This window comes from Acanthisitta chloris, unplaced genomic scaffold (assembly GCF_000695815.1).
Source record: "Acanthisitta chloris isolate BGI_N310 unplaced genomic scaffold, ASM69581v1 scaffold7720, whole genome shotgun sequence".
Classification (NCBI taxonomy): domain Eukaryota; kingdom Metazoa; phylum Chordata; class Aves; order Passeriformes; family Acanthisittidae; genus Acanthisitta; species Acanthisitta chloris.
The window spans coordinates 58,473-73,319 of record NW_008652148.1 but is presented as its reverse complement, the minus strand read 5'-3'; the positions used below and the strand labels follow the sequence as shown (position 1 = coordinate 73,319).

The window sequence follows — 14,847 nt, the reverse complement described above, 5'->3', positions numbered from 1 at the left end:
GAACAACTGAATATACAAAAGAAAACAAGCACTGGCTTAATATTGCTTTTTCTTAAAAAGATATTTGTTTACTCTAGCTACCTAAAAGAAAGACTGGTTTTCCTGCTCTCTCACCCCTTCCCATAAGTGATCAAAGATGTTTGTCATGTTTCACCATTTACCCATGACAGCAGGGTGTATCTCAGCAGTCTGCTCCTTTCAGATCACTTATATCTGCTGGAGAGATGACTTCTTTAAAAATAACTCAGTGTTTGGTGAGAATCATGTCTTTCACTGACCCGTTCTCCAGACAGGTTCTCAAAGCACATAACCTTATTTAGATCCTGTTTTCCTTGAGAGGAGCATGCTGTTTTTCAATCTCAAACTGATTCATCTCTTTCACATCATGCCTCCATGACACCAACAGTCTTAATAGTAAAGCAAAGAAAACCATTCATTTAGTGACACATAGGCTTTGGGTACAGTATTTAAGGGAAAAAAAACCACCCAAACACTAAAATTGTTTGACTTTTCAAAGGATATGTGAATGACTTACACATCACCAAAGACTTTTTTCTGAGATCAAGCAGTCTGTGGCTTTAAAACCAATTTTCTCTTTGCCTTTCCTTTCCTTTGGATGGCCAGCCATCTCCTCCTCTTCCATTCTGAACTGTTTCCCTTTCATGACACCTCTCACAGGCTCAAAGATTGAGAGATTAGCCTCTATACACCATGTATGTATTTGTATAGTAAATTATGGCCTCAGCAAATGTTCACAGTATAAATGAGTAACTCAAAGATGAAACTTATGATTCATTCATTTGATTGCAAGGCACCTACCTGAACATGTCTCCTAAGCCCTTCAGCATTCCTTTCTTTGCCTTCATTTTATCCTTCTCTTTATCTCGGTCTTTCTTCTTTTCCTTTCCAGACTTTTTTCTGTCACCCTTATCTTGGCTTCCATTCATCTGTCGCTCCAACGAGTGGGATGGCTGGTCACTTGCTGTGGACACAGATTCTCTACCAGATCTTGAGCTCTCCTCTGTATCTTCCTCCACTGAAAGCACATATTAAGAAACATCAGTGGGATAAAAACAAACAACAAGACCAGTTTTTTTGGTATATTCCATAATGTATTTTGAAGCAGGATGTATGCACAACCACAATAGACTCATATTGTTTTTCAAAATCAGTATCTGCTCACATGGGGGTTTCCAAGCATGTTCATTAAAACTATTTAACTCCTAAAAGCAAGGAATTCACTTTTGTAGAACACTCTGCAAAACACAATTTGTACCTTGTGGGTACTCTGAATAATGTATGGATTAATACGAAGGATTAGCCAAGTGATGTTAATTGGCTTTTTTGTTTTAGTATCTAAATCAGTTGAGGAGACCTTTAGAAATATTTGCAAGAAACAACAACAGCAGTGCAGCATGCCCTGTCAGTAAATTCTTAGCAATGCTCTCATAAAAATATAAAAGTCATTTAGGAGTGTTAACCCTCAACAAAAGCCTTAATAGACTTTTTCTTCTGCAAGTAACATAATAATTTTGCTATGCTACTTCATTTCCTGGAGCCAGTTAAGACACATCATGCACTAGGATTTTTATTTTTGGTGTTATTCCTGGGGAAATGAGGCAGTCTGGGAGATTCAAGTGGAGAGATTTCATCCAGCAGAACAAAAAATCCTTTAAGGACAGATAACATGTTCCTTTTCTGTTTCTAATCCAAGACCAAGTCTCCTGAAGTAAACCCAAGGTTAGATTTAACAGACCGCATGTATTTCAGAAAGCTTGAAAGACAAATGACCCAAAGAAGAAATCCATTAAAAAACTGAAAAATCCTCCAGTAATTTAGTCAGAAAGAAATAAAACACTTCAAGCTTGTGGGTCAGAATCCTGCAACCATTTTGACTTAACTTAAAGCCAAGTCCCAAAATAACACTGCATGCCTGGTGAAGCTGTGACTTTCCATGAGCTCTAACATTTATTTATTATCATCACATTATAAGTAGGGCTGCAACCATCTCCCAGTTTTCCAACAGACAGCACAAAGCAACAGTCAGGATCATGGATGGATACTTAGTGCTGTCTCCTGTAGCTCTAATGAACACAAAGGCTCCGAACACCTTTCGGCAATATAAGTTGAAAAATACAATTTAGTTTTATAGATACACGATCTATGGAAAAGAAAAACATCTTATTACTTAATAAGATCTGGAAACCCTTTCGGCAATATAAGTTGAAAAATACGATTTTGTTTTATAGATACACAATCTATGGAAAAGAAAAACATTTTATTACTTAATAAGATTTGGAAATGGACATGGCTTGTAGAAGGAAAAAAAAGAACACTTTTTTAGTTTCACCTATGTTTACTACTTCTTAGTATTATTCCTGCTAATATTATTCTAGACCCCAGCAACTCTTCTACAGCCAACAAAAGAGTGTAATTCCTTAGAACTTTCTCATATATAGACTACTGTTGAATATAAACTTGCTTTTCTTAGTCATCATTCATATTCACCTTAGAAGTAAATCATTGAACTGGAAAAGCCTACAAATCACTGACTCAAAGCCATTCAATATAATCTCTTCTCTCTCTCAGACACTTGCAAAATACTGTTTAGTCATTAATATTACAATCCACAGACCTATCCAATAGACAGGTTTACTTATTTAACAAGTACCCAGATTTCTATAAGTATTCTCCCAGCCCTGGAATATCATATTTCAAGAAAAAACATACCATGTCAGATACAGCTCAAGATTAATAACTAATTTTGAATCTGAACTAGTACTCTTAAGGGAAAAAGAAAGGAAAAAAAGCAAGACCCCAAGGCCAGGTCTCAGCATTTCATGTTAACTTGTCTTCAGGACTTCTGTGAGTTAAGCACATGATACACTTCTCAACTGTAGACAAATCTTTAATATTCATGCAATTGTATTTTAGGAAATGAATAGGTCCTATACATGCCTCTGTACTAGCTGTTCTTGTACTTTTTTTTGGTCACAGCATTTCTTAATCACTGTCTGGAATGATATTTAGTTATTATTAAAAGAGTTGTGGAAAAACACTTTGGAATAGACATGTTAATTTTTTGCATGTTAATTTATAGCTACAATCTGTTCCAGTTAAAACCAACTAGACATTTAAAAGATTGTACTTGCAAACGAATATAATTAGTTTTTAAAAAAAAGCAACAAAATTGCATGAAATTTATGACAAATTTTGAAATCAAGTGTTTACTTGGAACTTCATTGCTAGAATTTTAAAGATGAATCAGATTTGACCTGTTTGTTCATATTCATATAACAATACATTAAATTAATCATAAATATGCATTATATACTCTGCTATGCTGAGTTGCTGAACAACTTGTCATAACAATGCTTTTGCTTATTATTTATTTTGTATATTCTATGGAGAGAATATTGTCTCCTTTCCACACTTGTGCTGCAATACATATTTGTTTATCACACACAGTTAGCTTGCAATTAACTCTGTAGCTCAGACTGAGGCCTGGGAACTAGGATGCCTGTTCTCCTGGAGTAAAAAAAAAATAAAATCTCTAGTGAAAAGAGATTTGCAGTTTTCTAAAAAGGACTCAATGTGAAGAAACCTTTTTCACTTGTATGCAGCACAGTCATTCTGCAATTAACATACACCTAATGACTAGTGTTTAGAACCAATGCAAATGCTCCACAATTAAAATTCAAGCCCAGGCTGCAAATGAAACTTCTAATTTTTGTTACGATGCAGTAATGACATTAGGTTACTGCAAAATGCAGAATGTATTTGTTTTGGTGCTGTTATTTCCTTCCTTTCCTGCAACCTCCTGCCTCCCCATTCAGGATGTTGAAGCCAAAAAATTAAACTGGAGTATACTTTAAGCATCAATTAAACCTGAAAACTAGTGTCATTTTGTGAACCACACTGTGCTACAGAGAACTACACTAACAGGTATTATGAAGCTATTCTCTTAATTAGCCCATAAAATGGAAAAGATGCACATGAGGAATCAAAGCTACTTAATGTGAAGCTATTTTGCCACTAAGCTTCTAGGCCTCTCATTGTGATATTTAATACAGCCCTAGATTCTAGCAATTAAGATTCAACAAAAGATTAGAAAGCTTTGTTGATCTCTCCCAATCCAAATACCATGTACTCATTCATGAAACTAAAGATAAACATTTTGCTTCTAGTCAGCTATTTCAAGTATTAAGAAAAAAAAAACAACTTAGAAAAAAAATAGGAAAAATTATCTGTAAAAGCTGAACACTCACATCTTTCCACAAATGTTCCTTCTTTACAGTTTTAAAACTCATGCACATCTTCTCAAATATTTAAAATGTTACCCCAGAACTGGTCACTGATATCTGATTTTCATGCTTCATTTAGAAATTTAATAGTACATTGTTCCAAGAAGATCAAAGACATTTAGAAGAGTCATCCTCTTTGCCACATATGCTACCTGTATTTTTTTATGGATTTTGTATATGGGATGATGACATGTTTGGAATTCCTCTAACAATTTATTGCAGTGCTATTATTTGCTACTCCAAAGCAGGTCACTGTCTGGAAGAAAAACTCCTTAGCCCTGAAACACTTGGAGGAGCAAGAGGGAAAAAGGTAAGACAAATGGATCCAACCTAAAAGGCATCAGCAAATTGACCACCAGCATATTTGCCTGGGTTTTATAATGAAAGCAAGCCACATTTTAATTTCAAACAATTATGGAATAAGTTGAGTACAATTTAAAATAACTTAGCAACATCATTATGGAGCAGTGAGGCATTAGTTACATTAGGACCAGATTGCTAAACTCCTACATATTCATATGTGGCCAGAGTTTGTCCAGCTGAAGACACCATTTGGTAAATTCTCTGGAACCTGAGGTCACATAAAATTTGAAGTGCTTTCAGTTTTAACACAGATACAAACATGCTTTCAGAAACACAGGCAACATATGGCTGGGACAGTTCTTAGGCTTCTAGAGCCACTATGAGAAGAAGATGACCTTGAGGACTGAATTCTATCCGCCCAGCTCGCTGTATTTTCTTTGCTACTCATCTGCTTCTATGAAGCTGGCACTTCAGATTTCTGGATTACTTCTTAGATGTGAAAGTCAGTTACTTTCATTTCAGAAAGACATGACTAGATAACTTGGCCCCCCTACTATTCCCTTCCTGCCTTTGGAAACCCAGAGCTGCTTTTCTCTTCTCATTATTCTCAGCATCTTAGAGATTCAGTTTCTTCTAAAGGTGTTATTGCTCAGACACATCCTTTCCTGAGACTGACCACTTGCTGGACATATTCTGTGTATCATAAAACTCATAAATGAGAGTCCCCTCATACAAACTCCTGTTTGTGGCTTTAAAACCAATTTTATCTTTGCCTTTCCTTTCCTTTGGATGGAAACTCAACAGAATGAAGAGTTCTACACATAGCCTGGTCACACTTTGCTCAGCTGTTCTTTACCATGTGAGATTTGTCAACGGCCTTGCTCTTGCTCTCTCATGACACTGAGATGGCTCTTGGTCCACCAATGCTAGACTCCTTCATCCACACAGAGAGATGGGGGCAAAGACTCACCCCATGTCATTTTGATTTCAGCCAGAAGGCTTTGGTTGGTTTCTGCTGCTTCCATGTAAAGGATACAAAGGGCTCCAAATACTTCCTTGCTACTCTCTTCTGGTTTGGGCTGAAGTAGAGTTAATTTTCTTCACAGAGGTTAGCATGGGGCTATGTTTGGGGTTTGTGCAGGACACAGAGTTGATAATGCAGAGATGTTTTTGTTCTTGCTGAGCAGAGCTCACACAGAGCCAAGGCCTTTGCTGCTTTCCATCCTGCCACACTGGCAAGGGAGTTGGGGATGCATGGGAGATTGGGAGGAGACACAGCTGGGCCAGGTGACCCAAACTGACCAAGGGATATTCCATACCATAGGACATCATGCTCAGTGTATAAGGTGGGAGGAAGAAGGAGGAAGGGGGGACATCTGGAGTGATGGTGTTTGTCTTCCCAAGGAACCGTTACGCGTGATGGGCCCTGCTCTCCTGGAGATGCTGAACACCTCCTGTCTGTGGGAAGCAGTGAATTCATTCCTTGTTTTGCTTTGCTTGTGTGTGCAGCTTTTGCTTTCTCTATTAAACTGTCTTTATCTCAACCCATGAGTTTTTGTAGCTTTTACCCTTCTGATTCTCTCCCCCATCCCGTTGGTGGGGCAGTGTGTGATAGCTGTGTGGTTCTTGGCTGCTGCTGGGGTTAAACCATGACATCTCTATGCATTTCATCAACAAGCTCAAAACCCCTTACCAGAATCTCAAAAACCTATAGTCACCTGAAAACACTCCATGACAACAATTTTCTGTATTTTTTAATCAAAGAAGTTAAATCATCTGTAACTTCTGGATAAACCTTGGGTATCTGAATTCTCAAAACAGAACAGAATCATCATGGGGCTCACACCAAACAAGGCCTTCTATGAAACATGGTCATATGTCCCAAAAGACCACAGACATGCAGTTTGTGAAAATGAGCACGATCACTTAACATTTTCTCATACCTATTCTTCTACTGCTCAGAAATAGATTGAAATCCAACAGCATCAGACCAGTATTTAGCCTGAGTGCTGTGTGAAATTGTTAGGGACTGGAAAAGTAAAGCAGAATTAATTACATCCATAACTACCTTTGAGAAAAGTGACTGGCAAAATGACCTCCTTTTTGGTTTCAAAACACTTTAGCGGTTTTTGGGGGTGAAAAAAAAAGCTCTAAGAGTTTTTAAAAACTAAAAGAGTGATTACATAAGGAGCTTATAAAAGAATATTAGGCAATGATGCCTATGAGTAACAGAGTTTCAAAAACTAAAAAGTTTTTAAAAGAGCAGTGAGGAAAAAATTCCTTTTCAAGCCTTTTCCATTAGCATTCAGGCTAAATACTTTCCTACTGCAACCTTCCCACCATCATCTTCATTCATAAACTTCTAATTAGCTGCATGTTGATTAAAAAAAAATTCTGCTGGTGTGTGATAAGTTGAAAGTAGTACAACATGAAGGTTAAAAATTCAATGATTTTAATACAACCTTTGATTGAGGTAATTTACCATTCATACTATTTTCATTCAATACGAGTTGTCATTTTACCAGCCCATTCTTACTTAGTTCAATAATGATAAGGTTAGCTTTGAAGTGATTCTTTTATGTTAATGACATTCTCCACATGTTGGGTCATACTTCAGGTTAAAGAACTGAAGATGTAAATGAATGCCCATTAGGGTGGGTAATAGCTGATCATTAACTTTATATTTTATTAGATCTGCCAGCCTTACTCTAATTAAAGGATGGTGATTTCTTTTAATCCCCCCGACACTACAAATGTACTCTTTCAAAGTTAGATGCATATATTTTTGTAACATAAATTCAGTGGGTTTATTTGTCTTTCTGCCTAAACTTTTTTTCTAATTTACATTAGTACATCAATTAGCTGTCTTACAGAAAATTTTCATAGTCATTTAAGTAAACACACTCCCAATAATCTTATTTTCTTATTTTAGAAAGGAAGGAAGCTGCAGAGATGTGATCTGTTAATGCATATGAGTGGAAACAGCCTTAAACAAATTGATTGTTAGCTCTAATTTTTTTCAAATCCTAAAATTATCTTCTACTACTTCAATCAGTTTCGAAAGGAATTAACGTACGTTGTTCACATTTGGTATATACAACAATAGTTTACTTACAGGTTTCCATGCCTTCATCATCATCATCTGCTACAGGTTTATCATATGATTTGTCTATGGCAGCTCTGAAGCTTTCGTTGCAGCCTCGTCCTCGGATGATTCGGGGGCGCGGGCGGTGGAAGGGAATGTCACCATTCAGAGTCACCTCAGCAACGGCTGTCTGGAGACTTTCTAATGAGCTGGATTTCTTCAGACCTAAGGAAGGCCCCACATCTCTGGTTGGGGAACCTTAGTGATTTAAAGGACGGGAAAAAAAAGTAATTAGAATTAGTATTGAGAGCTGCATGCTTCATTATGCATATCCATCCTGAAAGTCTTTGGGGACACACTTAACATTATTCACATCATCTCTCAATAATCTGTAGGGAATTCTCCACAGATTTGTTGGTCTCAGAAGCGAATGAGTATGTCAAGTCATAGTCAACGAAACCGACAACATTAGCAACGTCTGACTTTTCAAATCAGTGAAGAGAGACCAACATCCATTACTATTATTTTAAACAATTTAAACGATAAAGAAATCATAGAGCTTTAAAAACATAGCTCATAAAAACGGCAGAGATGCATATCTAATGGCATCAAACAAAACTATGAATTATTTTTGGTTTGAACAGAAAAATTTCGTCTCTACTAGCGACTGATGAACAGACAGCAGATTATGGGCATGAATCCTACTGTGTTTGGAGTAACAGTCTCGCAAAGTATCCTGGCTTCTGGCTTTAAGGAACATGCTGTTTGCTTGAGTTTTAAAGACTTGCATCAAATTGCTAATGATTTCATAATTAAATGCTTCTGAGAAATATCAGTTGACTTGCTCAGATTTTGTGAAATTGCTTAAAAATAATCCATGGAAGGAACCCAATTAGATGGGCAATATTAGCTGGAAAAGAAACATACTTCTGGCAGTTCAGGCTGACGTTTGGGCAGCACTAATACAGCTGGGGCTAAGGGCAGCTTTTAGCACTGCAGCATGTCTGAGGAGTGCCAAGAAAGCCACAGGCAGTATTCTGCAAAAGCTTTTTCTTTTCTCCATCCAGACTTTTCTTCTCAGGTTTGTAGACTAAATGCATACCCTCTGTTCTTACACACACACTCACAGTGCAAATCACCTGACAATTGCACAATTCGATCTCAATATTATAGTTAAAACTGAGAGAAATCTTTCAGAGGGAAAAAAAAAATCACTGCATGTATTTCAAGTGATTTTACTCAAAAGAGCAGTAGAGTCTTGGCTAGATTTTTCCATAGGATTTGGGATTGGAGAGCAAGATGAGGTGGGACATGGCTACATTTCCTGAAGTTACAAGACTAGAGCCCTCACCTATCATATGAAATCCTCAATTTTATCTACCCAAAGGGAGCAGAATAGAGAAGTGTTGTGGCACCACAGCAGTCCCAGGTGGTGGGCTGTTACTCAGTTGATATCAGTATCCTTATCTAAGACCAGAACCCCCAGGAATACCAAGCCTATGAACTGTACATTAGTAAGCATGGTCTGGTGTGAATAAAGGTGTGATAAAGGGAAACTGGCTTTTTTAATCTCAGATTAACATAAAGTTCTGAAGTTAATCCCTATTCTGGTAGGTATTAAGAGAGAGAAGAGAGACAGTATCTGTCACCACTCTATAAGAAAGGTATGTGAAGTTACCTTAAACTGGGGAAAACTGCTACTACACTACTCAAAGTATTCACTATTGGCTGGGGAGGAAGGGAGTTGCTGTGCCCACAGAAGGGAGGCAGAATAGCAGCATGACAAGTCTTCTCCATGTCATTTGTTAACTTGATATGAGATGGAGCAAGGCAGCAAACCTTCATTTTATATTCAGCCATTAAAAGTCTGAGCAATTATGTTAAACTGAAATCCCTTAGATCAAATAAATTCAAACAGCAGCTGTCAAAGTATTCCCCTTGAGCTGCCCTACTGATAAGATGAACCTGTAAACAGAAACAAACCAAAAATCCTCTCTCAGACCTACACAACTCCTGCAGGTTCCCTGCTTGGTCCTGCTTGGACCCTCAGCCAGAAATAAACACACCCCAACAAATGAGAAATTTTATCTGGAATAACTCACATCTCCTAGAAGAAGTTAGCCTCTCACTCATAGCCTGTTCTTGTTGGAGGGCTGAGGGCCATGAGGACAGCTGGGACTAAGGAAGGTTGGTGCCTTCCCAGATTTCAAACAAGCTGCACTGCAGGATCACCAAACTTCTGAAGTCTAAGGCAAATGTTTGACATAACATTCTCTTTCTGAAGTAAAAGAACTCCAATTAAGATAGTGTCCTATAAAACTGTCCACTCTCTAGTATATGCCAAAATCTGCTATTCCTCCACTAACTCCTGCTGTACACAAGAAATGGAGACTTTATTTTGCTTTTTCTTTTGCAAGACTGTATTTTTTTAAAAAAACAACGAACAAGACAGAAAAATGTGAATGCAACATTTTGAAGGAAAAAAGAGGAAACAGGACAACCTTATACAAACCAGCTGTTTGACAGATCCAATTTCATACACAAAAGGAAAGGGTGTCCTCTTACATGGAAACTTACTGTAAACTTCCTTATTCTGCATTCTGCTTTGCAGTCTTCCAAATGAAATGCTCATATATCTTTTCCTAATTACTCAGTGGCTCTTCTTGTAAACAGTAATTATAAAGAAGGCATTTATGTGCCCATTTATGTTCATAAAGGACATTAAAAAAATGCAATTTCCTGACACCCAATACAGATCTTTGTGAGAACTGTCTTTTTGTAAGCTATGCTTTCCCAAAGGAAAAGCTAGATGGGATGTGATCTAATGTTCCTTGAGTACTGTAAAACTAATAATAGATTACAGAAATGATAAGAATATTTATTGAACTCAGGTGGCCATGAACAGAAATGTGAACAGGTTGCAGAATCTGAAATGGGGAAATCGCCTTTCATAAGCAATTAAAGCACTGTAATCATAAAACTGTTTTAATACCTTCACTATCTTCTGTGGCTACTTCATAGCAAATCTACTGTTTTCAAAATATATAGTTAAGTCTCCCTGTAAATTGAGTAAGTTAAGAATTTATTACTAGAATTCACCAGCCAGAAAGTGAGTTGTTTACCTATAATCTGGTAAAAAACAGCAAACTTTCTTTAAAATGGATTCTGTTTAAAATTTATGAGTCACATCAAAACCTTGTTTACTAAATACAAAAATGTCAGCATTTTCTTGCAGCCTTTACAGCACTGGTGGTAATCATCAGAAATGTTATCTGCTCAGAATGAGTTCAACTTCTATTTTGACACCAGAATTTAAAGCAGAAAAAAAACAGCAGAGGAAGAGACACATCTACCTAAAGCGTATTTCTATGACTGAGGATGAAAGGGATTCTTTTATCACTGATAAAATGTGAAGTTTATCAACATTTTCCTTTCTGACGATTTTATTTAAAAATATCCTTTGAGGTAGACTCATCCCCCTGTACCACAGCAATCCTCCTGCCATGCCTGCCACCATGCACACACTCTCCTCACATACCCAGCCACACAGCTCTACTCTACGTGCCCCACACCTCTACCCATCTCTTGAGAGCTTTGCCACATGCTCACACCACCCTGCCAAGCACAGGTCCTGCCCACCACACCTGCATCTCCATCCCTTGTGTCCCCACCTGGCCAGCCCTTGGGGACAAGGCCCAACCCTTGCCCTCTCAGCCATCCCTGCTGATGCAGGAGTGTGCAGGCAGTGTGTGCATCACTCCCACAGAGCACAGACAGCCCCGAGCACCTAACCTCACAGCACACACAGATCCTACCAGACCAGTGTCGTGGTTTAACCCCAGCAGCAGCCAAGAACCAGCAGCCTCTCACTCACTGCCCCACCAATGGGATGGGGGAGAGAATCAGAAGGGTAAAAGCTACAAAAACTCATGGGTTGAGATAAAGACAGTTTAGTAGAGAAAGCAAAAGCTGCACACACAAGCAAAGCAAAACAAGGAATTAATTCACTGCTTCCCACAGACAGGAGGTGTTCAGCATCTCCAGGAGAGCAGGGCCCATCACGCGTAACGGTTCCTTGGGAAGACAAACACCATCACTCCAGATGTCCCCCCTTCCTCCTTCTTCCTCCCACCTTATACACTGAGCATGATGTGCTATGGTATGGAATATCCCTTGGGTCAGTTTGGGTCACCTGTCCCAGCTGTGTCTCCTCCCAATCTCCCATGCATCCCCAACTCCCTTGCCAGTGTGGCAGTATGGAAAGCAGCAAAGGCCTTGGCTCTGTGTGAGCTCTGCTCAGCAATAACAAAAACATCTCTGCATTATCAACTCTGTGTTCTGCACAAAACCCAAACATAGCCCCATACTAGCCTCTGGGAAGAAAGTTAACTCCACTTCAGCCCAAACCAGCACACCATTAATACACAGACATCACATGAAGTTGATGTGCTGTTCCCTGCTCCAAGCCCTTTGTTTCCCCCTTGTGCTGATGTTTAACAACTCCTTGTGCTTCCAACTTCTCTCACCTTACGTTAATTATTTACAGCGACACAAATCTGCTTGGGCGATTTGCAAAGGCAAAAATGTCTGGTGTCAAATGATGTTGGGTTTCATCCCGTGTCTAATTTTAGTCTATAAGTAAATTTTTCATCAGCACATTCTTTGAAATCATTTTTAATGACAATTTTTTTTCTTTCTGAAACATTATTATTATGAACTGTCAAGTCAAATGCTATCTGCAACTGATGCCAAAATTTGATTAAACCAGTTTTGCAAAAGAAGAAGTCTACTTTCTAAACACTTTCTTGGACAACATTAGCAGTGAGTCTCTCTACTGCCTAACATCTGCTCCATTTACATTTGATAAATTCTTCCATTTCTAGTTCAATTCAGACACTAAGAGAGTAACACTTCATCTGGGCAGAGCAGGGGAGGAATACAGCAAGTAACTGCATGAAAAACACTTTAGTTTGGGTTCCATTTAATAAAACAGTTTATTTAAAAAGCACTGGGAAAAAAAATAGATCAATAAATAATTTAAATAAATGTTCTTTGATTGTTTTCTTCCTTTTTCATTTTCATAATGTGTACATGGAAAAATAGCCACCTAGACCTATAGTATGCCTGGGATTCAATAAATGAGCCATGCTCAATTGCTACTGAATATACTTCTAACCTCTAGGATGAACTGTAAACACTGCAAGGATTAGGTACTTCAAGTGAACTATAGAAAGAAAAACAATTAAAAAACTATTAAGGTAACTAGGGCTGGTGAGTTCTAATCTCTCCTTTTCAGCTAATACTATTAAGTCCAACTGTGACAGTAACAGAGTTTGTTTTTAATTTTCTAAAGTAAATATATGTTGAAGTTTTCTGGCTTCTACAGTTCATTAAAGCGTAGTTCACCACACATTTGAAGCATTTTTTTTCTTAGAATCAGACAATTTTTAAGTCAAACTACAGTAAGTGGTTTGTTTAACAGCCACATCCATCTTCAGTAATGGGAGAAATCCAATGTTTATATACAAAACCTGGTTAAAAGCATGCAAGATAAATAAAGTAAAAGTACAGTAAAAGTCGTTTTTCCTTTTTTTTTCCAGCCACTGAGCTTGCTGTGCACAAAATATGTAACTGCCTAGTCCAGATGGTATGGTCATGCTCTTTTACCCAAGTTGTCCGAATTGTCACTTTTTTGGAATTTAATCCAGGTGTTACAAGTAGAGAAAAACTACACTCAGTTCATAACAACCTCTATTGATACCACAAAACCTAAGCATCACATTTTACTAAAACACACACATTTTACACCATTCTCATCACAACCCATTCCAATAGGCAGGTTAATAAGGAAATGAAAAATAATTGACAATAATTTTGAGTTTGATCTTTAACTCCTTTTTATGTGACTAATGCTCAGGGGTGAAGGTGGTTTCTAAGTACTGATTATTACCACAACCATTAATACAATTCATACGTTCACACTCTGATGGCTTCAATCCTTCAAAACATTCATACATTTTAATTGTGTGTACTCATTCTCAGTTTGTAAAGCTGCAAGTCTGTGGCCATATTCTGCAACATTTTAAGAGCTAGAAGGCTTAGCTGTTTAAATAAAAATTGTAATTTTATCACTTGATTCCTTATAGCTTTTCGGTATTCCTGCTCATGTTAGAAAGTCTGGTTAAACAGAGATGCAGTTGTGAATTAGTAATTGTAAATTCTGTATGGAATGTACTACTTTTCAAATCATGCTAAAATAAATAACATTTTCGGGTTAAAAAGGTGAATTGTTCCTAATTAGAGCTAAGTAATGTTACGGTGTCCTCTGCATCTAGTCTAATTAAAATAGCATTCCATAGGTCAAAAGCTAACTTATATTAATAAATCATAAAGGTTCATAATTGCAGTTGGTGCATTATTTTAATTACTAATAAAAAATATGCCTTGAAAGCTATTTCTCATTATCATTTTGTGAAACATTACAATGAATGGTATGTGGAAAAGATTCATTTACATATTCTTTTGTTCTGTTACGATGCTCAGGTTTCAGCTCCAAAGGCAAATCAACTTGCACAAATAATCTTCAACTCAACTCACAACATGTATCTGATGACCACTTAAGGCAAAGGTAGCAGTTTTCTAATTAAAATAATTATTTCCAAGCACTGTGTTAGCACTGTAATAGCCAAACACTCAACTCTTCTAAATCATCTCTCTGTGCATTACAGTTTGAAGCTAGGAGGAGATTTCCAAGATTTTTTTGAAAGGACAAAAAACCCCAAACAATTCTGAATATTTATGAGTTCAAAGTGTACAAACAGGTGTCTGCCTACAGTCACATGCACGACCTGGTTGAATATACCACCCTAGATACTTATCTCTATGGAGAATTTTCTTTTTCTCTACGACTTGATTATTCACAACAATAGAAAGCAGCCATGCAAGTACTGGAATATTCATGTTTTCATGCAATTTGACTGGCAGTTCTGTAATTGTGGTAAGCTGCTTTGACCAAGGTTTCTATAGCAACAGCCTTACTGTCAATTCTTACCTGTTTTCTGGTCATCCATTGTACTGAGCTTAGTCTCGTCAGCTACTGTTAAAAGGTAAATGCATAACGGTTAGCCCAGTTAGTGCCCATGCCCCACATGCATC

The 14,847-nt window shown here is 37.6% G+C and overlaps 1 protein-coding gene across 1 annotated transcript in view; it reads right to left on the bottom strand.

Moving 5' to 3' along the window:
• Window positions 1-815: 815 nt before the first annotated feature.
• Window positions 816-14,847, bottom strand: part of PARD3 (par-3 family cell polarity regulator) — a gene marked incomplete at its 5' end in the record, with an annotated part of 68,987 nt that continues 54,955 nt past the window's right edge. The window contains 3 exons of the mRNA XM_009076072.1: window positions 816-1,036; window positions 7,723-7,950; window positions 14,744-14,788. Coding sequence (XP_009074320.1) covers window positions 816-1,036; window positions 7,723-7,950; window positions 14,744-14,788 — 494 coding nt within the window. The remainder of the gene's footprint in view (window positions 1,037-7,722; window positions 7,951-14,743; window positions 14,789-14,847) is intronic.